The sequence below is a fragment of the Pteropus vampyrus genome, unplaced genomic scaffold, assembly GCF_000151845.1.
Source record: "Pteropus vampyrus isolate Shadow unplaced genomic scaffold, Pvam_2.0 Scaffold4, whole genome shotgun sequence".
Classification (NCBI taxonomy): Eukaryota; Metazoa; Chordata; class Mammalia; order Chiroptera; family Pteropodidae; genus Pteropus; species Pteropus vampyrus.
The window spans coordinates 14,695,973-14,723,231 of record NW_011888785.1 but is presented as its reverse complement, the minus strand read 5'-3'; the positions used below and the strand labels follow the sequence as shown (position 1 = coordinate 14,723,231).

Genomic DNA, 27,259 nt, shown 5'->3' with positions numbered 1-27,259 from the left:
AGAGTGATGACTAGAGTAACAAATTGGTTGGGAAAGTAACGTGCAGAGACCCAGCCCCAAGGGCAAGGATTAGCAGTGAGCAATTGTGAGCAATGCTTGCAATATTATGTCCTTGGGATTTTAAAAAAGTTTTATGCTTTTTTTTGGGACTCCAGGACAACATCTAGGAAGTAAGTGGGGCAGTTTTTATTATTCTCGTTTGATGGGTAATGTTAAATGGCTTCTTTAATTCGATAGCGAACTTAGAAAAATCCTGAATTTAGACTGTTTCAGGAAGATAACAGGTTTAGTACAATTTCACAATGGATGAGAAGCGCCCCCACACTTTAACAGCTAGAGAGTGCTCTGTTGGTATGACATGTGGGTGTGAGACCCTCAAAAGAGAGATGAGGAGAGTCTATTTAAGAATTTATAATGCTCATAATCTGACTAAGCACTGTTCCCAGGGTTGATTATTTAATGACTGAATGGCCATTTCCTGGTCTGCTTTGTACAGACAATAACTTTCTGAGGATTTCTGCACTTACTGGGAAATGGGAAGCCAAAAATTTGAGTCTTCTCTGCTGAGAGATGCTTAGTTAATTGCTTCTACATCTCTTTTTAAACTTAGTGGGGAGTCAGCTTCCCTAATTAACTATTCAATTATAGACAGCCATTACTTTGGAATGGCTGAGCCAATTTCTTTAAGAACACGTCTTCTCAAATAAATAAATCAAGACAACCAAGAGCACGATGTAGTATAGAGGAGAGCGGATGGGGTTCTGTGTGAGATAGGTCTGGGTTCGAATCCCATCTCAACTATCCATAGTATGGAGGACATGTGCCCTCACTGAGCCTCAGTTTACTCAGCTAGCAATGGAGATAATATGTACCCTTCACTGGGGTTTTATGAGGATTAAATGAAATGAGATTACTTTTATTAAAATCAGTTGACATTAAGAAAGAAAACTCATCAGGTAAACCCATTGGGTCTCATTCTGCAGATAAGGCAGGACTTTGTCTCAGATAACAGATGCCATGGTTTTAAAAGATAGGTCATAATGTCTTTCTGGATATATTCATGCTGCAGAAATTATTAACACTGTGGATCCATTAGAAGCCAAATTAAGCTGCTTTCCCATGCCATGCCGCTGTCACGCAGGATGCATGCTCTGGGCGGATTTCACGCATTTTTGTCATTGGGTTGGCAAAGCTGTTAAATGCCAGCTTTGAAAGATGAGGCTATCTACAGATGCTTGCATAACCCAGTTAAGCAGAGAAACAAAAATGAAAATATCCCTTGGCCATTCATTCTGTGCTAGATAGCTTCTGTTTGTGCTTTCAAATTCACTCTCCACCCTGCTTCCACTGCACTGGGCCCAGAGAAATGGATCTGTAAATCTCCATCAGGGCTTCCTTGCCCTCTGGTTTCTAGGTGAACTCAGTTAATGGGTTTCCATCAGCAGAGACTGAGAAATGAGAATGAGTGAAGTAGGGGTCATTAAACCTTTTTCAAGTCCTGCAGATATAGACCATGATGATATTTACATGGCTTACTAGAGTAAATACATAGCTACTCATAGCTGAAGTGACTGGCCCAAGCCCAGCCTGGTGTCAGAACACTGAAAGGATTGTCTAGGCACACCTGTAACCCATTAGTGACACACTGGGGCCACTGGGATGCATTGCCTTAATGCACTTAGTTGTCTATATTCACAAGATGGGCTCAGTAAACTTCTCTTAGATGTTAATAAATTTTTAATTAGTAGTAAAAACTCATGATTTGTTGTGTAATTCTTATTTGGTTATAATTGAATTATTTCTAGCCCTTTGTTATAACATATAATTACTTGCAATAAGTTCATAGAAATGATAGTCTTTCCTAAACTTAACTGTAAAAGTAAATATAATTACACATGCAAAGAGCTGCTTAAGTCAAACAGTAACACCATGTTCACTATTTATGAGTACTATATCCTTAAAAATAAAATTAAAAACAAATCATGCAGCACTCACCGGATCCTGTCTCACAAGCTCTCCATTGGGTACCACTTCAACCAGGTGGATGATGATAATCATAGAATTCAGAATGTAAGTCAGAAACATGTGCTTATGCAGAGTTACCCTTTGGCAGCCAAGGCTTCTGGAAAAAAAAAGTAATGAAAAAGCATTAACCGGTGCCAAAAAGTTGATGTACCTCGGGGAGAAAAACCCTTTGGTAATATTTTTAACATTCCCTTTAGCAATAGACGAGAGAGCACATTGAAATAAGTGAGGCTTTTCCCATCTTTAAGACACATTACTACTTTTCTGCTTGATATTTAAACTGTTTTTCAGTCACAGTAGCTCATAGTTTTCAGTCCTCACAGTGATTTCGTACAACTAAAAAAGTGAGTGATAAAATCACTTTTAATTATAACCGATGTCATGAAATTAATTAAGAAAAGGACTCTTGCAAGAGAGACCATTAGGGTTTGGAGTGTGCTTTAGATGAAAAGTCGACTGTTGCTTGATGTAACCAGGCTTGATGTGTGGCAAATGGGATAACAGAACCAGGCCCGTGACCAAGTACTGAATCCATGTTCTTGATCCATCACCTATACAGACTTTATTAAGTCTCCTGTCAGTCTTCTCTTTTGCCATTTCTTCTAACATCTTTTTATTTCTTATATTCCAACCGGAATCAACTCTGTGGTTCCTCTTTTCCACATCCTCCTGATGGTGGAGCTCAGACACAGGCAAAGAATTTTAAATAAGCTCACATTTGATGTCATTATGAGGCAGAGTGTGGTTTGGATGGAAGGATGCCTATGCAAGGGACGTCTATGCTCGTTGGCATAGGCACTTCCCACCTTTTGGGTGCTAAGCAGTTTGTTGGATTTTTTTTATTACTTTGTCTTCCATTTCATAAATTCGTACGTATGTATTTGTGTGAATGTTCACATGAATAAACATTAGTTTGAATATCCTATTTCACTTTTTGATGCAAATGAAGAAAGCCTATGGGATGGCTATAAAAAAATTGGAATAATTATCTTAGATGAATAAAAATGTTATATTTACCATATTTGATCCAGTTCAATAATGTTTAATATAATGTGAAAATTTAAAACATTCAGTTAATGACTAAAGACTGAGCATAGCAACTATCCCTAAAAAATCTTCATGAAATAAAGTTAGAATCCTACTAATTTTGAAAAGAAAATTCTGGGTAAAGATGAAATATGAGAATGGTCTGGGTTTACTTATGATGCTTTTCCTATATTCCCAAATCAAAAGAAAATGAATTGTCAATTATCTGTAGTAAAAAGTAAATTTAAGTAATGAGGGCATCTGTTAGAGCATATTTTGATTATAGTAGCTATGCTTTTTAACTCTTTAGAAAGCACAAGCATTAGTAAATAGTTAATACAGAATATTTTAAAATTCCCAACTTGTTGAGCAGGGGTAGAATGTGGAACTTTATATCCAGGAGGCAGCTTATTGTAAAGATAGGGTTTAGAGAAGAACTTTCACACAGACACATACACACACACAACCTTATTTAGCAGCAGAAAAGACTGTTAAATAAACTGAGCCTAATTGGTTTTATAATAGTGCTCTAACAGTAGGTTGCAAATTTAAGGCTTTAAAAAGAAAAAAAGTATTTACATGAAACATTATACCCGTTTATAATGCACAAACTCTTCCATATTGCACTGTTAAACTTGTGAGCTACCATTTTCCATACAGTCAAAATAGTATTTTATAATTTTTCTCACTGGGAGGCAAATATCTGTGGTCTCATTATTGGATTCAACCTGGCTTAACCCAATGACAGTTGACATTATCCAGAACTAAAGAATGGCCGATGAATGCCTCATACCGTGCTACTATTCTCATTACTGATTTTCTTTTTATCAAGTAGAGTTCAATAATCTGCTGATACACAACATTAACTTAAAGGACTGGTTAATGTTCAATGTCCAGAACCACCCTGAATAAAATATATTTCCCCCATCTCTAGCTTATTCTCAGGCCCTGAATTCCTGCTTTGTTTTCCTTCTCGCCTCCTGACAGATCATATATTTGTTTGTTGAATATTTTCTTCTTTTCTCTCACTAGAATAAAAGTGTTAAAGCAATTTGTTTTGTGCATTCAGCACAGTGTCTAACACATTGTAAAGTTTAATACTAATTTTTTTGGTTAAAAATTTTTATATAAGAGCAATTTTCTTCTTCAAGCTGTGAGCACCAGTATACATCAAAGAATCACATTAAAGGGTAGATGATCTAATTTCTTATACTTTGTATCATGCTGAACATTTTCCAAATTCTTAATACAGGTATTAACTATTAGTGGACATTATCCTATTAGCTAAAACCTATGTACAGTATTGTATTATGTATATAATGAGAAAATAATGATTTAAAGCTGGATAAACTGTTAGGCTCCAAAAGAAGAATATGACTAATATATGAGTTTCTGTTTCTTGAAGGCTTCAATATAATTTCTGCTTATTAAGTTTTAAAAATTTTATTACACTTACTTAATGACATTTACACTAAGCTTTTTGAAATGAGTTAAAGGTACTTTAAATTTATTAAAATTCATTCAATAACCCAATACATATTACTGCATATCCACAATAATTCAGACATTTTGGTAGATGCTAGGGATATATGGGTGAACAAAGCAGACAGCTTCTGCCTTCAGAGACTGTATATACCTTATAATTGCTTATTTACTCTCATTGTGATAACTATTGTGAAGGAGAGGTATAAGATGCTAAAGAGGATTAACTAACCTTAACATAAGTAATTATGTGTTAAATTGTTCTCAGTGCAAATATCTTGTTACTTGAATGAACATGAGGAAGCTGACAACATTTTCTTGTCAGATCTGAAATGTCTTAAAGATAGCCCAAACCTGATGTTAGCTATACTTCATTCCTCTTGATAAAAAATAGCTATTTAGATGGACAGAAAATTACTTACTCTTAGAGTGACGCAGAACCATAAGTACTACAGATTCTCCAATAGGGGGAGGATAAGACAACATAATCTGCTTCTGTGCCAAGGTGTCAGTCAAATGTGAAGAGGAGATAATGATCTACTTGAGCATGATTCTCAAGATGTCATATTTTAAGGCTAAAGTAAAATGTCATTTTCATGGTTGTGATTTACCTGGTGCAAATCTTTCACACTAAAAATTTTGTCTCAAGTTATTGATACCCTATGTATGTATGTGTGTGCTTCTTGGGAGCTTTTAGTTACACAAGGAAGCATTTAATATTTGCCTTAAGTTTTGTAGATCTCATAAACCAATTTGATATCATAGGACAAACAAGAACAGTATTCACACCTTATAAGACAGTATAATTACGGTCACATTCAAAGAAAATAAGAAAAGTAGCAAATAAGGAAACAAGTAAGAGTTGTTATAAATTTATCGGTGCATGGAAAATATGCATTTGGAATAAATGTTGTGATTGGTACAAAAAAGGTCACATCTTTCACTGTAATTCTAAGTTTTCCTTGACCTAGGTATTACACCTTGTTCATGATGGACAAGAAAAGTGAGGGGAGGAGAGGGAATGTGAAATAGATTGCATTAAAACTCCTAGAAATATCTCAAAACACAATAATATTATATACCTTTTTCTATCTCACAAAAGACTGTATACCTTTAAATTTAGCACAAAATTTTCATCCTTAAGGAACTCCTCTCAATCATAATTCTTGCTTCTTTTCTTATTACTACTGTTCTTTTAGTGAACAGTCGGCCAAATACGACTGATAGTTATTTGGTGTCCTGTCATGTCAAGGATGGGTTGGGAGAAAGGAAGCTATCTTTAATGCCACTGATTTAATGGCTTCTCTGGAGGACTAGGAAGGTTGCCAGAGATGTACAATAGTGAATACTATACAAGATAAAGTTATCTATCCATCCACTTCAGATGTGACAGAGAATAATAGAGAATACTGAATAAGTAGTAGAGGAATCAGTATTCTTTCTGGGGGTCCCAGTGGAAACCTTCCTTTCTTGTGGATGTAGCTAAAGTAATGTAATGTAGACAATGTATTGCAGTGAAAATAGTCTCTGTCTTCCAATATATGTCTTTATTGACTTTCAGGCAAGTGTAATTAATATTCTAAATACTTAACAATCAGGAAGGCACAGGTATCAAGCAGTCAAAATAGATGTGAATTAATTATTATTGTGCTTTCTAGAGACTGAAGTGAGATGTTTCAGTGTTAGACTTATTCCACAGAAATGTCAATTAATAAACTGTAAGAAGAACTAATGGGATAAGTGAGTTTATTGCAAACTTGCTTAAAATGGCCAGGAAACAAACACAAATCAATGGACACTTACGTGACTTCCTCAAACCAGTCTTCCCTAAGGGCATCTGCACCTTTAACTCTCTTAGGAACATTGGCATCTAGTAGTGAGGAGTCTTGCTAAAATGATTCAATGTTTCTATTTAATCTCTCTCCTTATTATTACTCCTAACTATTTTCTCCAAAAAGGTCCTAAACTAAATACCATCCTAAAGGGGCTGTCTTCATCCTTAAACTAGTGGACCAGAAGTAATCTGCATATAATCTTGAACATTATTTTATTTTTTTTTCTCAATTTTATTTATTTATTTATTTATTTTTATGGTGACATTGGTTAATGAAATCCGGTAAGATTCAGCTGTACATTTTAACAGTAAGGCATCTTTATATTTACATTGTGTGTTCACTGCCCATAATTAGATTTCTTTCTGTCGCCACATATTTGACCTCCTTTACCCTACCTACCTCCCTCCTACCCTTTGGTAACCACTAGTCTATTGTCCATATCCATGAATCTCTGCTTGTTAGTCTTGTTTGTTTGTCGCTTTTAGTTTTATACCCTACATATAAGTGATATCATGTTACATCCTGAGAAAAAAGAACAAGGCTGGAGGCATCACTCTGCCTGACTGCAAATTATACTACAAAGCGACAATAATCGAAATGGCATGGTATTGGCCGAACATTATTTTAACTCTGCCACTTCTGTACAGTTAAAATCTTTAGTATGGCCTTTTCTATGATTTAAATCGCTGAAATTTTTTTTCTCTATCTTGAAGCGGGCAGAGCTCTCTTCAAGCTCATTTTATTCTTTAGAATAACAAAGACTTTATATATATATACATTTCTACATTTATTTTCTGATAGCACAGTGAGCAAGATTTTTATTTATTTAGCCCCACTTGTTAATTTCCCTGGCATACTCAGAATAAAATCACATAATGACTAAAGGCAGCTTTGATCTCGTTCCAAGTAATATCCCAAGATATTTAGCAGCAAGGTATTGGCAGTTCCACAGCCTCCTGTATATTCAGTAATTTTAAATTCCTCTGTAGATTGTCTTAGCCTGATGGTTGAGGAATACATCTGCAGAGCTATTCCTTTTTATAGATCCTATAAAGCACATTTTACTAGTTTAGACTGAGGTTTCCATGGGATGATTATGAATGGGGCATTGGGTCTCAGAAGTGGAACTAGGTGTAACTTCCCATTTTGGTTTCATGAAAGTTTTATGAAATTGATTGTTTTGATTTTTAAAAATAACTCAACCCTGGGAATGTAGAATTAAGTAAGGGAGTGATGATTATTTCTTGCTCAGGTTTCACACAGATGATACCATTTAAGTGCACAAATCATAAAACCTTCCATTGCAATTTGCAGTAAAGACTATAAGGGTGATGTTGAGCATTTCAAAATAATTTTGGGAAAATGTTGCTAATTAAAAGATAAAATCCAGGGTTAGATCAGAATTATCTTTTATTTTTCACAATTACTTTGAGTATGTCTGAAATGCAAATGTAAAGAAAACATTTGATGAATCAGAAACATACTTTAATTTTAAGAAAACAGATGTCCTAGATATTTTTAGTTTGGGTAGGTTTAGGGTAAGATTAAAAACAAGTATAAAAACCAAATATGACTTCCTGTGGACTTGAATATTTAGCATCTTGACATGTGTTTTTCATATTCTATTTGCTTCTTGTGTGTGCTCTGGAGAACCAGCTATTTCAATTTATATCTTCCCATTATTATATTCAGATTGTAAATCAATAAGACTTGTTAGTCCTCCCAAGATTTAAGTTGTTATTTGGTAAGTTCTTGTATTGAGAGATAAGAAGACAAAATCAGGTGCTTCCTAGACAATCTGCCCCCCACATTCTCTCAAGAGTCTGATCAGATTAATTTTGTTTTGGGACTCATTGAAGTTGAGAAATATTTTACATTGCCCATGTGCTCCCCTTTTGAACACCCATTTTCAGTAGCTTGATGTAGAAATGATTGTTAGAACATTCTTCTTTTCTTTGTTGGTTTGGCTCTCACACCTGATCACTTTTTTAACTGACTAGGGAAATAAAGAACTAAGAAATGCCCCTTTGAAATTTTTTATCTTTAAAGTTCTAAATACATTTATAAATTGTACCATTACAAATCTGGGGGCTTTTTATTCCAATTTTATTAAAGTTATATTAAAAAATTTTAAACAATAGACTTTTAGTGACAGACTTTTTAATCAAAGTTGTATGAGAGCCATGATGATATATTTGTTTGCCATGGTCAGGTGCAGTTGAAAAATGAACAGACATTTCAAGATTAATCATGCTATGTGATTATTCTGCTGTATTCTGATCATTGTAACTGAAAACACTCTTTTATTCTAATTCTAGTAATTAATCCATCATGTCTTGTCACTTTATGTCTTTCTCCTGTTAAACCATATATAGAAGGAGCTAATTCTCTATTTAAGTTATTATTTGCTACTCATTTAACAAAAAAATTCAGTTATGTTGCTAGGTCAATATAAGAATCTTGACTACATAAGATATAGACATAATATAATATAGAAATTTGATATAAGATACAGGCAAAGATTAAAAAGGATTAAAAAAAATAACAGTTGTGTTAAAGGTGGGTTTACAGATGGTTCTCCCTTGGCTTAATTTTCTTTAGTATTATCATTATAATATTTTAACAAAAATCAAACAAAAATTCTATTATTCTATTTATGAATTACCGTATATTTAATTACATATCACATATTTAAAATGTGAAGGATCATCTGTAGTCTGGGCCTATGAAGGAGCTTTTCTTCACCATTCATATAACACCACCACCACAACAAAAAAAGTATTAGTGGACGAAAACCTCACGTCGTGTAGAAGTTAGAATTCTCATGAAAGGAAAATGTGGTGCTTCCTGCCTTTGTTTTAAAAAATTATGCTAAATGTAGGACATGTTTTTAGGACCAAATTTAACATATATTACTATCTCACATACATTATGAAGTCATTCTGAAACTACAGAATCAATGTTTTAAATTCTCCATTATTGTGAAGTCAATATCTATATCAACTTAATCATTTTGACATAGATAATGCAATCAACAGTATAGACACGGCCTCAGAATAGAAACCCTCATTGAAATTTTGTTTCTCACAGTGTCTTAAAAGATACTTGCACTTAACAAATCTAGGTTCTCAAGAGCAAAAAATTGATGCTTGATGACAGGCCATCTTCCAGACATTCTCTGTGACCATGGCTGGGTGAGTCAAGGCCAGAAGGGAGACTTACCTTCTCTGTGTAAACACTATCATAGCCTCACCAGCCCCCTTCTCTTCTGACCAAATCCACTTGTGATACAGCTCATAATTAGACAAGGTGCACTTGAACTCATGGCCATGGCCTCCGTATTTTAGAGTAGGGGTAAATGAAAGAGGAGGATCCTCTTCTCGCTATTTCATGAAACCTTAGCCATGGTAAATGGAACCTTAATCATGTTAACACAGTGTACTTATGGGCTCAGAGGACAGTTTTATTTTGTGAAGGAGGGCATTTTGAAAAATTTTAATCTATTCCATTTTCCTTAAAAATAGGATTAAAAGCATATTTTAATTAATATTATTTTTTCTTGCTACTTCATGACTCCCATGTCTTTTATGATTTGCAGAAGGCACCCCCACTTTTACAGCGTTTTCCATTTATTTCAGTACCTTGAAGAAGAAAATAAAAAGCAGATACTATGAGGGTACTTACTTGAAATACATGAAAATCCCCAGCGAAATCACCAAGGTGGCAATCGAAACGGAATGGCCCACAATAGCCAAGTAGTACAGAACATATGCATTCTAGAATAATGACAAGAAAAAGAACAAAAAGCAATTATAAAAATAAATAGGTGAATAAATGATTATAAAAATAGAACATAGTTTCTATTTTTAAATATCAGTATAAATCAACAACTGTTTTCTTCCTTTAAAAAAACCTACTAAAATTATAACAAATATTTCAGAGAATTTAATTATATTGAATTATAATAAATTGGAGTAACAGATTGAATATTATAAGATTAAGAATATGCATGATGTAGTTTTATGTAGAACATAAAACTGGATTTATCTGAATATTATCATTAAGTCTTTGAGTGATTCTCATAAGTCAGTCATTTCACCTCTCTAGATCTCAATAGTCCTCACCTGTAAAATAATTTGGTTGGACTAGATGATTTTTAAAGCAATTATATGCTGCTTATAAGAAACACCATTAAATACTGGGTTGCAGAAATATTGGATGCAAAAGGATGGGAAAAGATGACCCAGATAAACACTAACCATAAGAAAATGTGTAATATTATACTAGTCCACATGTTGTCTGGAAGATATAATAATTTTAAATTTCTATGCACCTAATAATATAAATTCAAATCATAGAAAGCATAAAACAAAATAATAATACTTCTTAGTAGTTGATAGAACACACAGACAAAAAATTAAGCTATGGAATATTTGAAAAACATAATTAACAAATATTACTAATTCACATATAATAAACGTTGCACCCAGCATCTGGATAATATCCATTCTTTTCAAGTGCTGACTAAATAGTCAAAGAATATTTATCCAAATTAACATACACTAGTCAGTAAAGCAAATCTCAACAGATTTCAAATAATTAAAATCTTAAAGAGCACCTTCACCGACCACAATAGTGTAGAAGTCATTAATAAAAAGATAATTTAAACACCCTAATATTGTTGAGAATTAAATGATACATTTCTAAATGACCATTGGATCAAAGAATTCACAATGACATACCAAAACATTTTAGATACAGGCGAAACTGTACCTAAAGAGAAATTTAAAGACTAAAAGGCATAGATGAGAGCTAAAGATGGTTGAAAATCAATTATCTAAGTTTCTGTCTAAAGGATTTAAGACAAACAAGAAGAAAATTAAACTCAAAGAATGTAAAAGAAAGGAAATGGCAGCAATAAAAATAACTTGAAAGTATAATTGAATCGATCAACAAAGACAAAACAGCTCCTAAAAAAATTAATTTCAATCTTCCCTGGGAAGACCGATCAAGGCAAAAAAAAAAAAACATAAAGATCTCAAATTTCTTCAAATTGGTCTATACATTCAATGCAATTATTAGGTTTCTTTGCATGTGAAAACTGATTCTGAAATTTATATTTAAATACAAAGGACAAAAGACCCAAGAGAAAGGAAAATATATGTCCATAAAATGTGTATAGCAGCATTATTTAGAATAACCAAACAGTGGAAACAATTTCGATGTCCATTAACTGGTGACTGTGGTTTTCTCGTAGAACGAAATACTATTCAGCCATAAAAAATAATGAAACACAGATACATTCTATAACATAAATAATGAAACACAGATACATTCTATAACAAACATTATGCTAAGTGAAAGAAGCCAGTTACAAAAGACTAGTTATAATATAATACTATTAATATGAAATGTCCAGTATAGGCAAATCTATAGAGACAGGAAGCAGATTAATGGTTACCTAGAGATTCATCTGTTACTATTTGCAGCAGATATAATGTTACATATATAAAATGCAAAATAATTTATAAACTACTAAAATTAATAAGTAAATTTTGCAAAGTTGTTAGACATAAAAATAAAAACAATTTTAATATATAAAGAAGTAGAAAATAAAATTTCAAATATGGCATTTAATGCAGTTCACAATTGCATTAAAAAATCAAATGACTGAGAATAAATCTAAAGAAAGATGTCTGTGACTTCTACAAAGAAATCTATAAAATATTATTGAGAGATAATAAGATGAATAAATGGATATATTCTAGTTAATATTTGGAAAACATAAAGATCTCAAATTTCTTCAAATTGGTCTATACATTCAATGCAATTATTAGGTTTCTTTGCATGTGAAAACTGATTCTGAAATTTATATTTAAATACAAAGGACAAAAGACCCAAGAGAAAGGAAAATATATGTCCATAAAATGTGTATAGCAGCATTATTTAGAATAACCAAACAGTGGAAACAATTTCGATGTCCATTAACTGGTGACTGTGGTTTTCTCGTAGAACGAAATACTATTCAGCCATAAAAAATAATGAAACACAGATACATTCTATAACATAAATAATGAAACACAGATACATTCTATAACAAACATTATGCTAAGTGAAAGAAGCCAGTTACAAAAGACTAGTTATAATATAATACTATTAATATGAAATGTCCAGTATAGGCAAATCTATAGAGACAGGAAGCAGATTAATGGTTACCTAGAGATTCATCTGTTACTATTTGCAGCAGATATAATGTTACATATATAAAATGCAAAATAATTTATAAACTACTAAAATTAATAAGTAAATTTTGCAAAGTCGTTAGACATAAAAATAAAAACAATTTTAATATATAAAGAAGTAGAAAATAAAATTTCAAATATGGCATTTAATGCAATTCACAATTGCATTAAAAAATCAAATGACTGAGAATAAATCTAAAGAAAGATGTCTGTGACTTCTACAAAAAAATCTATAAAATATTATTGAGAGATAATAAGATGAATAAATGGATATATTCTAGTTAATATTTGGAAAACATAAAGATCTCAAATTTCTTCAAATTGGTCTATACATTCAATGCAATTATTAGGTTTCTTTGCATGTGAAAACTGATTCTGAAATTTTTATTTAAATACAAAGGACAAAATATAGCAAAGACGATTTTGAAGAACACAGTGAGAAGGCCTACTCCATGCAGTATCATGATTTATTATAAAGCTACTGTAATCTAGCAGAGTAGTACTGGTTCAAGGAGAGACAAATAAAGCTTTGGGATAAAGAGTTCAGAACCTTGTAGTGACATGTATGGTCACTTGATACTACAGCGCAGTAGGGAAAGTCTTTTCAATGAATTATGCCAGGTCAGCTAAATATCAATATGGAAAAAAAATGACAATTGATGACTAACTCCAATTTTCAACAAACTGAAATGAATGTTCTAAAGTTGAACAGAAATCACACCTTTTGGGTGTAATCTTTGGTCACCTATAGATATAGGCTCAGGTGGATAAAGTTCTCTGGTACATGAATGGTGAAAGTGCTATAAGAAAATAATGTTAAATCTAAATTCTTTACTTATTTTGTCCTCACGGTTTTATATTTTCCAGCGTCATCTTTTATGTTTATGATGCCCATGGGAGAGACATTTGGGGGCAGATGGGCCTTTAGCATTCCTCGGATAATAAGTGAATGAGTTTATTTTTATTTACTGACCGGTACCGCCCCCTAAACATCTAACTTGTTTTCAGAGCTGGTTATCCTTTATTCCGTTTTGTTTGGGAGAGAAATAAACTCTAACAGTCATTGGATGAATTAAAAATACAGAGGTTCAGAGAGGACAAATAACTTTAAAAGAGGACAACGCAGTCTCTTGACTTCCAGTCTTCAGTTCCTTCCATAGTTTATGTGGCCATGGTATGACTGCAAATGTAGTATAGATAAACTGGATAATTTCTGTGAAGTTCTTTAAATTCCTGGAGAAAATGTAGCATTTATGTACAAATCATTATCCTTGAACATTCAGATTCTTGTCAATTTCCTTGTGAAGGTTCTGAGATTGAAGTACTAATTCAGCTAAAAGGCTCTCAAAACATGCAGAGTCCTTTGTTTGATTATGTGCATTATTGCTGGACAGATATATATATATATACATATATATATTTTTTTCCTATAAAATCATAATCATCACTCATTCGAGAAATTCCTTACTTAGTAACATGTCATTTCAATCAGACTTTATTAAGTAAATAGATCTCCATTAGGATATAGACATGCATCTGATTCACAGGGGTAACTCAGCAATTTGTGAAGAGGTAACTGGCTTTGGTGCCTTCAGTCTGTGCCTGTGACCAGGTATCCTCTAGTCAACTGGTCTCTAAGTTACCTGTTCATCTTTTTTGTTTTAGGTTGTTGTTTGTTTTGTCTTTAATAAAAAAAAAATTTTTTTTTTAGACTTCTACAGCTTCTCATGTGTTTTTAGGTTCCAACTTAGTAATTATTTAACATACAGACATATTTTCAAAGAAAACAATAGGTTTCTTTTGTAGCCACCAGGGTTGCTTAGAGATACTCTGTGTAACTAAACACTAAACAACTGTTTCTCCCAGCTCTGTGGGGAGGGGGTACTGGTTGTGGGTTTAGTGATCTTTTCATATTTCTGATGCATATGAAGAAGAGAATAGGTATCTGGGTTTTTCTCATTGACTTAAATGTTTCTATGTAGAGATATTAAAAATATTTAATAGTCAGTAAAGCAGACATACTAACAAATCAGAGTGGAATTCCACTGAATATACCTAAACAGTGACACTTGTATCGACAGGTCAATGAAAAGCCCTATTCTAAGGGTTTCTTTAAGGTCTGATAGTAAAACTATCATAGACCTCTCAGAGCAGAGTTGGGGAAAAATGTTAGCTTATGACTTATGAAAAAATCTGTATTTTGGAACTCTTCCAGGAGAAGAGAGATCTTAGGGAGGCCCTGGAAATGCTGCCTAGTGTCTGGCATCAAAGGGAATCCCATCATTCATTCCATGGACGCTATTTCCCTTGCCTGATTCCATATGCTCGTGGAACTCTCATTGACACTGAGTGCCAATCAAGAAGTAAAATGTCATTTCCTCTAATGCCACTTCCTATAGTCCATAGGACTTATAGGTCATTATATGATTTCCTCCTATAATACAGATTACTTTCTTGGGAGCAGCTACTTTACAGTTATGCATTATTTCTGTGTATAAATAATAACATTCTCAGCAAACACCAAAGTTTGAAATAGAACCTACCTTCAGTTTCTCAGGAGTGAAAGCGTTGCACATACTATAGTTAGACCAGGTTTTATTGTACTCCGGATGTTTATACCAATCCCCATTTTCATCACAGTATCTTGTAGCCTTTTCTGTTAATAAAACACAACAGTTATTACATTAGTATTTCAAAATACTAAGAAGGAAAAATAATAAATTAAGGCTTAAAAACCATTCCAAAGTGTTAACCACTTTATAGAAGTTCAATGTAAATATCAGTCAATAAACACTATTGTGAATCTACTGGATTATACAGATGTTTTAGTTACACAAGATGTTTTAACATGCATTGCCTCATTTTATCTTTAGCAGAGCTGTGTAAAGCAGACATTGCTATCTCCATTTTACAAATAGATTGTAGAGAATGAGAGAAGTTACAGAGTTTGAAAAGTCAATAGTGGGTGAGTTAGGATTTAATCCCAGGTCCCTCAGATTCCAAAGTGTTACCTACACTGTACCTCATATTTTTTAACAGACATTAAACTTCTGATTTTAGAAATATGTGAAAGAGCAAGATCATACTTTTCTTCATTTATACACAATATTTATTTATTAGATTGACCATATGAAACTGTAGGGTTTTTTTTGGGGGGGGGGATTCAAATGGGTCAAATGCTGGCAATTTCATATGGTTAAATTTAATAGAACAAAAAGTCCAAAACTAAAGGGCATATCAAGAGCAATTGCAGAATAGCTCTTTGTGCCAGTCAAGTTACCTCTAATAGAATTTGTCAAATCGAGATGAATGAAGCGTCGTTTATTGGGAGGAGTCAGTAAAGATCTGAAGGATTTAGTTGGAGTTTTAGGAATGTAGTGCTGAGTGGGGAATAGGATTAAGCCCTTTCTCTTTTCACATCCCAGCTTTTCCAGAGAATTCCCAGAAGTGGCTAGCCTGAACTGGTTTGATTTATTTTTTAATTTAATTTAATTTTTAAATTAGATGTATTGGGGAGATATTGATTCATAAAATTGTATAGGTTTCAAGTGTATGATTCTATTATACATTATCTGTATGTTGCATTGTGTGTTCACTACCCAAAGTCACATCTCTTTCTGTCACCATGTATTTGACCCCCTTTACCCTTATCTACCTCCCCTGCAATCTCATTTCCATTATCTCTTGTCTTACTGGGGTAGAACTTAGGATCTCATCCTCGAAGAAAGCACAAAAAGCATCTCCCAAACCTTGTTTCAGGGATAGACTAATTTCTCTGTTCTAATCCAAATTCCAGAAACTTTCTTGACTAGATTTGCAATCCGACTGCTGTTTTCTCTCTTAACTGATGTCTTCACTTTCAGTCTATGGGCAATTAACCTCTTGTCATTCATGGTCAATGAGCAACAATAACCAGATGGGCTGGTTGACCCTGAAACGTGGTAGAAACTCTAACCAAACAACTCTTGAAAAAATCTTAAAGTCAAGATTGATTTTCCATAGTTCGTTAAGCACAAAATAAACACTGATTCCTCCTTTCAAAATGCTATTTCTAGTTCAGACCAGATAATTCAAGGAAGATCCTCCTTTGTCAAGCCCCTGGCATCCCCTTTCACTGGTTGGATGTTTTAACTCCTTCTGGGGAGCCACTCCCTAAAGGACACTGAAAGAAGAAGGAAGAAGATGAGCACTCTGAGGTGCGGAGGGATTACTGTGTTCTGTTATATCGCATCTTGTTAGAAGATGTATGGAGATCGAGGTGGAATGACCTGCTTGCCTGAGGCCTGGTCCCACAGCCGTCGGATTCACCACTGGGAGGCTCTTAAACACCCTCTGCAGGCTCAGGCTCACTCTGCTCTCGGGAACAAATCTCACCCCTTAATAAGGACTTACATAGTGTGTCTATAGGTGGACCTACTTACTTTCACTATCTGAGTCTCCTTTATAACTAAGACTTACATTCCCTTTTCAGTGTCTTAATCCCAGATTTACTTCAATGGGACAGTTTTCTATCTGGTTTCTTGGAACAGAACTTTTCTGGCCCTAATACCTGCAGTTCCTAGAGCTGGGTGGCTACTACCTTTCACTTCTCTGGGACCCACCTTCTTCTGTGGCCTGTACTAGTCTCATCTGATACTATGTTCTGCCTCCCACTGGCACAACTACTTAGCAAACTGGTTGAGCTTCCCTGGTACTGGCCACTTTCTTAATTATTTAACATATTTTCTTCTTGGTTGCATATTTAATCACAAGCAGAACTTTCAACAATTTTGATGCCCGGCCTGTACTTCAAACTAATGAAATAGGAATGTTTGAGGTGGTAACATGCATCAGGATTTCTTAAAGTTTCCCAGCTTCTTAGCCAAACTGAGAATCACTCTTACTATTAGCACCTACCCAATCCCAATTCTCTACACCTGTGTATCTAATCTCTGGATTGAGACTGTTAGACAGCTTCAGATATCTCCTCATACATTCCTCTTTATTGCTCCTGACCACTAACCACTGAGCATCCTGGATGCCAGACCTCCAATGTATCTGGATATCTGAAAATTCTAAGATATATAACTTCAGCCCCTGGCTTCTCACTCCACTTTGTACCCGGTATTCTGAAACCTTTATCCTGCCTAACTTCAAACCACACCAGTGTGACTGGATTGAGGCTTGAGGGATAAACTTATCCTCCTTGAAAGTCCTAAAAGTACTTCAGTCTGACCAAGTTTGTTTGGAGATACATAAATACTGTTTCTTAAATGCTTTTCCAAGACTGTTGTTAGTACCTATTTATACAGAGATGTAAGAGATCAGAAGACTTGGGTTCACTTGTGATTTTGTGTCAAATGTTGTGTGAATATAAAATGAGATGCAGTAGTCCCCCATTATCCACAGGGGATTAGTTCCAAAACCCTTGGCGGATGCCTGAAACCATGAATAGTACTGAACCATGTATGTGTGTGTGTATACACACACACACACACACACACACACACACATACACACACATACATATAATGTTTTATATATGTTTTTTCTATACATACTTACCTATGATAAAGTTTAACTAGTAAATTAAGCACAATAAGAGAGATTAACAATACCAAATAATAAAAAAGAACAATTAAAACAGTATACTGTTATAAAAGTTTTGTGAATGTGGTCTCTCTCAAAATGTCTTAGACTGTACTCACATTTTCACTTAAAGGAAGCACTTTATGGCTTCTTTTTGGCATACTCAAATTGCCAGTATCACAACCTTTGGACTTTGGGGCCATTATTAAGTAAAATAAGGGTTGTTTGAACACAAGCACTGCAATACCAGGACAGTTGGCCTGATAACTGAGATAGCTACTAAATGACTTAAAGAGTGGGTAGGGTATACAGCAGGAATATACTGGACAAAGAGATCATTCACTTCCTGAGATCGATGGCACAAGATTACATCACATGACTGAGAATAGAACTATATAATTTAAAACTTATGAATTGTTTATTTCTGGAAAATTTCCTTTATTATTTTCAGACTATAGTTGACCATGGGTAACTGAAACCACAGAAAGCAAAACTGAGGATGAGGGGGTACTCCTGTAATATATATGAAAGTGTTTTGAAAAGTAAAAAAATGATATTTAATGAAAAGTATTCCTATGTTACTTTTATAACTAAAGTGGATTTGGTGTCACTATTTAATGTAACAGGCATTTGCTTACTGTTTGTGTTGCATAGGACACAGAATTGGGTGTTAGTGTGATCCATTTTAACAGTATTCGTTTTAGTTTCTGAGCATATTTTAATAATCTACTGTTAGAACAGAAATCTAGTGTCTGTAGTTACTACCTTCTAATTTATTTTCCCATACACATAATGGTTTTATATCATTTTCAAGATTATATAAAACTTCTGTTGTTCATATTATACCAGCCTAGTATTCACAAACTCTAGGTCAAGCATTTGCATAAGTCACCAAAATGTGACAACTGAAAGTTTCTAAAAAACACATTAAAAAATTGTTCATAGTTTCAGCAAAATTAATTTAAATGTTTATTAAGATTTAATATTAAATATTTAAAATATGTAAATTGTTAATTTTTATTCAAAATATAATAGAATTTCTGACCAATGTGCTAACTGACTGCTCATATTACCTAAGAAATAAGGACAACTTGTAATATTTGTACAACTGGGTAATATTTCATTTATGGAAATGCTTCAGAACATGCTAAAATATGTAGAGTATGGTTAGGTAGATATATTTTATATCTGATTTTCTTTTCCCGACCATGGAAATTCTAAAAGCTACGTACAAAATGTAAAATAAAAATAAATATTCTACCTGTTGGATCAAAGTCGGGAAAATAATCTGGGCAGTGCTGCTGGGTGACCACTCCAGCCGGTGTGTCATCCCAGCACAGCCATCCATCCCAGGTGCGGTTGCAGTATGGACCTGATGAGTTAGAAAGAAATGAACATTGCAGTTGTCAAAAACTGCAGCATCCTCAGCAGGATTTAATAGTGTATACACAGTTATTTTGGGGCTCTCCCCTTGGATATTGAAATATTAAAAGCAATTGTAAGAGCAGCAGCAACAAAATAAAGGTATTAACTTTACCAACTACTAATGAAATTTACATTTTTGTAGGGATTTCTCCATTTGTTCCTCATAGACACATGTCTTTGGTATGACATCTTTTCTTCAAAATATTTCCTTTAAAATATCTCTAGAAATGCTTGTTACAAGAGAACTCTTGTGAAAGTATACACAATCTCACTCTTGGCTTACCTTGAAAAAAAACTATATGGCTTTGGAACATATGTATCCTATCAACCACTACCTTCAAAGGGGTTGCCTTGGGTGGTTCTAGTCTTAATCCAAGGGTGATGCAATGGTTCAAAATTCTTACTAAAAATGCATTTGTAGCCAGTTGGATCACACATATAGTCTTATTATTTTAGAATCACACTTTATTACTGGCTAAAACAATCCTCAGTTTGGTCATTTTATGTATCCATCAACGTTGGCTCCAAGTGGTTTTCTACTGCTTTCAAAAATTAAATCTACCCTCAAAAATAAAGTTTTAAATAATGATCAATAGAACAAAAGTTCAACCTCCCAAGATAACTAAGACTGAAGTGAAGGTTATTGCACTCACTTGGGCTCTGAAAAGATCAGTTTTGTGTTTCTACTGTTTCATCTGCTTCAAAGAAATGGTTTCTTTTTTTGGGGTGATGGGGGGGAACAAGTTGCATCTAATGCCTCTCTAGTTTCTTAAAAACACTGAAACTACTGCAGACAGAAAAATAACATGCATCTTTTTTATTGACTTGATTTTTTGTTTAAAGAAAAATGCCAAAAATTAAAACTATTTGAAGGCAAACCATATGTAATAATAGAGTATATTTAACCAATTTTCTCTCTTCCAAGAGTTGTTGTCTTAGAAGATACAAAGGTATATAAGATATCGTTGGACCTTTTCAACTGGTTTAGAAGATGGGGAGAGAATTTAAATGGACGTAGCAAAGCTTGGCCATCTTCTCTTTTGTTTTCCTCTGGGGCCTTCATGGCTAATAGAATATGTTTGGTCCTGAGAATATTTGGGCAATCATACAGAACTTTCTAAAGAAGGGGATAGATAAACAGTGTCTTCCTAGGAGATATCTTTTTCTAATTTCTCTGGGAACTGGATGTAGAAAAGGAGAAGGAATAACATGAGTTGTCAACCAAGTGACAGCTAAGGAAACATACTGCCTAATCAACCCAAACAAGACAGGGTTTTGACAGAGTCCACCTCAGGCAAATTCTCTGCCCACCATTTTCTAATTTCCTTTCTATTGTTTTCCTATTCCACTCCTTCACTTAGTCCTGTATTGTTCCTGCTTGCCAAGTGTGAATACCGAGTGAGTTATTGCAGTAATTTTGTCATAAGTGCAGAAGTTGGTCAGAAAGTCTTTGGATGAACTTGAACAAAGAAACTATGCATGTCTGTTGCAGGAAATACACAAACATACCATGGTATGAAAACCACTGTTAAAACTCCTGGTGTATTAAATTAAAACTAGTCAACATATATTTACCCATGGAAGAAAATAAACCTTCAATGATGTCTGAAACACATGTTTACATACATCCTTCTTTTTACCTTCTCCTTGGAATGGGGGTAACTGTTGCATTCGGCGGTAGCATTTGTTCTCTGCATCCATCATTTTCCTTCGTCCTATGACGTACAGGAATGGCTCGGACTCTAGTGCTGGAGAATAGGTGTTATTTGAAGAGGTAGGAAGAACCGGGGTTGGGTGCTGTATTAGAAACAAAAAAAAAAATCAGTTAGTTATCAAGAGTAGGGATGGGTGTATACGTAAGTAAATGAAGCAACAAAAAATTTGAAAACATTTATTTTTCCTTCTATAAACAATAATTATGCATGGTCTCCATGTAGAATATCTTTGCTTTGTAACTAATAAGTATTTATATTTCATCTACAAATTCTACCTACAAATTTCATACTTGCATTTATTCCATTCACTACTGAAAATGTATAGCACCCATACAAATTCACGTACCTCTTTATCATATAAGATTGTTTTAATTTTATTATCACTGTAAAATTTAGACAAGTCATATAACCTGATTTCCAAAAAATAGTAATATTAAATCAACTTTACCTTCTTTGGAACTCCTAAAAATCATGAATCATATTATTAAAAATAGATACATTAGTGCACTAAGTAAGCCTTTTAAATTGGATTTCTTTGGCTAATTTCTTTGTGCTTAGATTGTTCACACTGCCCAAAATTTACCCCATTTATTCCATAAAACAAACAAATCTGTTCTTCTAAGAGATTCTGCCTTGGATAATTGGCCTTAATCTCTTTAATTGGTTTCATTAGCAAATGACCTATACAGGGTAATTTGTTTTCATTGGTGAAAATCAATGTAAATCTTGAATATTTCTCTTACATCTTTTGAATTTTTGCTTCGGCTGACATTAGTTTTGTCAGTCTCGATTAATCCTCATCACCATCATAGGTCCTGTTTATCAAAGTTGTGTGTGCGTATGTCTAAAAGGATCATTGTCTAATATATCATCTTAATTTCTGTTATATAGATGCCAATTTCTTTTGTGGCTATGATGTTTTAGTGGTGCTTGAATCTGTGATTTTTTAATATCCATGTTCTGCATAGAGACTTTTGGAGAAGGCTTGCAAACTTCAGGCTGCACTGACTTTTCTTCTTCTGAAGTTCGGAATACCCCTTATTCTCTCTATCACACCTGTTGAAATACACTTTTATTTGTCTTTATTCTGTCTAAATTATTCTAACATTGAATTTTTTCCATCTATATTGATGAAATAATAGTGTTATATACTTTTCTCTTTTCCCAACAGTCTCTTATTAAGTTAATTGATATAACCCACGCTATTCATGGTAGAGCCTTACTTTTCTCCAGTCTATGTCCTTGTGTAGATAGGGGCATCCTGTCCTAGGAGACAGCATATCACTAAATGCTGAATAGTACAGCGCATAACACGATAAAAATTCAGAGTAGAGAGAGAAGATGTTGCAAGAATAGTCAGGGACTTCTGTCGAGACAAGGTAGAATTTGAATTGAACCTTGAGTATATGTAGTATATGCATGTGTAGAGGAGAGGGAAGCACTTCTGGATGGAGGGAAAGGAACACATATAAGTCCAGAGGTAGGAGATGACATGTGTGAGATATTAAAAGGAAACCATCTGCCTGGAGGGGAGCATATTTGAGGGTTAGTAATAGAGTAAAGGAAAGTCAGATAATACAGAGCCCTGCAAAAACAAAGTGTTGAGACATGAAAAGTTCAATAAATTTTGGCTAATATTATTAAACATGATAAGGTTGTAATGAGAGTGTGTTAGTAAAATTCATGTGGTAGGCATCAGATATCCATTGATTAGTCGAGGAGAACAGCCAGGAAGCTAAATGTATGGACTAGATCATCTCAAGGCAGAACAAGAAAGAGCAACTCTCAGCATTTTATCAAATAATAAGAATGTGAAGGCATATTTGAATAAGGAATGGAGAATAGTAATAGTCATATAGCCCAGAGATTTTAGCCTATATAACTGGGAAAAAATGGTAGAGCCTTGAGAAAGGGGAGATGTTGAAAAAGAAAAATCTTACTACAGGAAGAAGGTAAGTTCTCTTTTGGACGTGTTTTGGAGGTGCCAGCAAGCCATTTGAGTAGAAATCACTTGCAAACAGAAGAGGATAAGTAATTATTACCATTATAACATTGGTATTATAACTCTAGATGAATACTTATTATGAATATAGTTGACACTACTGTTTAAATATTAAGATTATTTCTAATTTTAATTCCTCTTGAATTTGACAGAAGAAACAGAAATTAATGAGCCAACAAAAACGATTTAAAATGTACGAATTCTTTTTCAGAGTAGCTGAACACCATTCAGTTGTCTTATAACCCTTTTCCTTCTGGTTTTAAGATTAATCAGCAAATCATTGAATTTGATGAGCCAAGCACTGCGCTAGATGCTGAAGATACGGTGCTGAATAAAAGAAGCATAGACCCTGCCCTCGTAGATCTTTCAGTTTAGCAAGAAGATCACTATAAAATATCACTGAAAATTCTGAAAAGTAAAGAATTATCAGTAGTTAAATGCTCAGATATTCCATCAAGGATTGGAATATGATTTGGGAGTAAAAAAAATTATTTCAAAGAGATTTCATGTTAAGTCTTCATTTTGGATTTTATTAGCCTAACATTTGTATGAGTGTGTGTGTGTGCACATTTATGTGTGTATGTATTAGCAATTCAACGCAAAATCATGAAATCATGATTTTATTTGGTGAATTGTGGTACCCTCGTAATAGAAAGATATTAATGATTGGTTCAACTTATGTATCTATTTTAGATTCCTTGTGGCTCTATTCTTAGAATCTTTTGTTGACTTGAGAATTGTCATTTGATATATTATTTATTTCTGGGCCATTTTCTCACCATCTTCAAATCAGATTAGAAGAGGAAATATGTCATATCTAAATCTTTTCTGTCACTTATTTTAGATATTTTAGATACTAGGGACTATTTTGCTTTATTCCTTCCAGAAGTAACATTCTGAATTCTATCTTTAAGTGGACTGGATAACCAATTAAAAAATGTTCCTGCACTAGTTGGAAATTCATGGAAGTCATGGGGAGGCAGTATGTGAAATATATCAAGTGGAAAATACTATACTTGTACTTTCAATTACAGCATTATTCAGATTAATGCAGTTTTAACACCAGTGAAGATGGAACCATCTGAAAGAGTAGGTGTAGTTTATTCAGAAGACAGTAGTGCCAATCTTATCATTCTTGCAATATTGAAACAATCTCCAGTGAACTTTGTTTGGAGCCGGTTCAGTAGAGATTGTTTCAGCACTGAAGGAATGAGGAATCAGAACTTCGTTGTTAGAGGAGCCATAATAATCTGAGTCCGCTTCTGGCCTGGCTCTTGTTTGAGTATTGACGATGAAATTTTTCCAGTGGTCGCTGAATGGTTCAGTGACTTTCTTTTGAAAATAGCATACACATTGAGGCATTCTGTTATATATAAATATATAACAGATATGATGATATAGACATATATAAAATTATTTATATATAAATATGTATAAAATATGATTTTATGCTCATATGAAGATAGAAATGAGACATTAAGAGTATATAGCACCTCTGAATAAAGATTAGTGTTCAATGTTTTGCATACAAGCCATCTCACATGAACCTTCCAAAACAAACAAAAAAACCCCAACCTCTTAATTGTTGTCCTATGCAGCAGTTTAGCTGCCGTATATGTGATGTCACTCCTAAGGGTTCAAGTAAATGGCGCCACACATACGACCACCAAGCTGCCACCGACAGCTGTAGTCCGCAGCCGAAACACCGCTGGTTCTTTCAGGTAATAAATACTCTGACTGCCTCCTACGTGCCAGGAAATGTTCTAGGTTCTGGAGATTCAGCAGTGGACAAAAATGGCAAGACCCCTGCCCCCAGGGAGCTTACAGTCTAGGAGGTCTCGTCCACGCTAGTCATGGAGTCCAGAGGAAAGCAATCTGATGGGAATGGTAATGCACTCAAGCAATTTCTACTTTGATGGAAGATAATCAGCCTACTTTTGTGTTATGGGTGGCTTCTATAAGGACAGAGACAGAACAATTATAGAGCTGTTCTGTGTAGAGAAAATGGTCCCTCTCTGCAATGGTCTAAACCTACTGAATTGGGACCCATGCGATGGTGCTGAAAGGAGAGAGTCCTATTGTCTGCCACAGACAGAACTGCTCTAAGGGGAATATGAACCCGGAATCCACAACTAAAACCAACAGGATTTCCATGTCGCTGTCCTTAATAACGACATTGTATATGTTACAATTATTAGTAGTTTTCAGTTACTTATGTTTTTCAAAATAATGAAGGATAAAATAGAACTTTGTAAAGTGTTAATCCTCGTTCTTCCATATGGGATTAGATGCCTGGTTAATATCCTGTTTACTTTCTACTTAAGCAGTTGATAAAGGACAAAATTGCTGCTTGTATAATGAATTCAAAGCAAATGGGAATGCAGCATAGTAGACGGGATGCTTCTCAGAAGAACCGAGGTTTTCTATGTCTTCATCATTGGTCTTGTCATTGCTATCATCATCATTACTGGCATTTTCTGAGTGCTCACTATGTGTGCTAAGCATCATTTTAAGCCTATTGCTTTACTGCAAATAAGAGATAGGAAATGAGTGGGTGTTTTTGATTTAATGTAGATGAGGCTAATGGAATATGGTAACCCAATCTGCTACTTTAAAGTCCTTTTGGAAATCAGGTTGTTAGAATTCAATAAATACATTGGTAATGCTTTATCACAATAATGTATCTAAAAAGTGACATTTTGGAATAATTAAAATCAATGCCATTTTGTTAAAAAATTTACTTTTCTCTGAGGAATATTAATGTGGAACATATGAGTGTTGTAGAAGAAAATGGATGGATTAAAAATGTTTTATGGACACATTCTCCAAATCAAATATAGAATCCAAAATCAGACAGAGAAGCAAATTTCTGTATGTCACAGCAAAGGGAGCATGAAACCATTTAAGTGTCCTGTGCAGTTATGTTTGCTAGTAAAGAGATGCCCACAAACCTGAAAACATTTCTGTCCATGGTTCATGCAAATATATGAAATTCTTTCAATCTTCGAATTTTAAAATATATCAGTTAAAAATTTTGAATAAAAGTGACCTACTTTAGTTTTTTAACACACCAAAAATTACCTGTAGCCTTTGTAATAGAAAAGGTGAATAGATAATACTTAAACTATCTTGTTATTATATGTCAGTTACTTTAGTTTTCCTTCTATCAGTGTCTAATATAATTATATACTTTATGAAATGAAATTATGTAGACATATTCACATATAGTTGATCACATAGGATTTCACTTGACCCATGAAAAATAACAATATCAATTTATGAATAGAATATACCAATATTTCTCTATCTATGGAATAGTATGTAAGACTTGGGCATTTACAGTCAAAATAAAATATTCTAATAGTTTCTGCTATTTCTCATTTAAATGTTTTTATTATATTTCAAATGGCATATAGCTACCTGCATTTCCAAATACTGGGTTACTTTTAGCAAATTATATTGTACTTTATCTAAAGATTAAGATAATATGATAATCTTACATAATAAAATAAACTATTCTCATTATCCAAATAGATGCAAAAGGGTTACATTAACAATTATTTCCACAAACCATTTATTTGATTTTTAACATTACAAAATAAAACTTCCTTTTAAAAATTAACATTAGTGGAATATTAGTAATATTTTTTCTTAAAAAATGTAAAGTTTATGTAAACTTATAAGCCTGTGACACATTAATGAACAATGAAAATCCTGAAAGCCTGGGCAAGCTTTGTTTGGGTGAGTATAACAGTATCAGATACTAAGTGATCTTTACTGCCAGCTGTCACTCATTGGCCAATGTTGTTCTGGTGTAGAGAGCATAAGGTTCAAGACAACTCCAAATTTATGTAAAATTTACTCATCTCCTTTTCATGTGCTATAAAAGTGATTTGATGGTGGGTTAACAAACCTGACACAAATAAATAGGCATTGGCA

The 27,259-nt window shown here is 33.8% G+C and overlaps 1 protein-coding gene across 1 annotated transcript in view; it reads right to left on the bottom strand.

Annotated features, from left to right (window-relative positions):
- Positions 1-27,259, bottom strand: part of CALCR (calcitonin receptor) — a 51,602-nt gene that overhangs the window by 23,306 nt on the left and 1,037 nt on the right. Inside the window, exons 2-6 of the mRNA XM_011363602.1 lie at positions 21,244-21,400; positions 19,440-19,550; positions 15,154-15,266; positions 10,053-10,144; positions 1,996-2,122 (exon numbers count right to left, since the gene is read on the bottom strand). Coding sequence (XP_011361904.1) covers positions 1,996-2,122; positions 10,053-10,144; positions 15,154-15,266; positions 19,440-19,550; positions 21,244-21,400 — 600 coding nt within the window. The remainder of the gene's footprint in view (positions 1-1,995; positions 2,123-10,052; positions 10,145-15,153; positions 15,267-19,439; positions 19,551-21,243; positions 21,401-27,259) is intronic.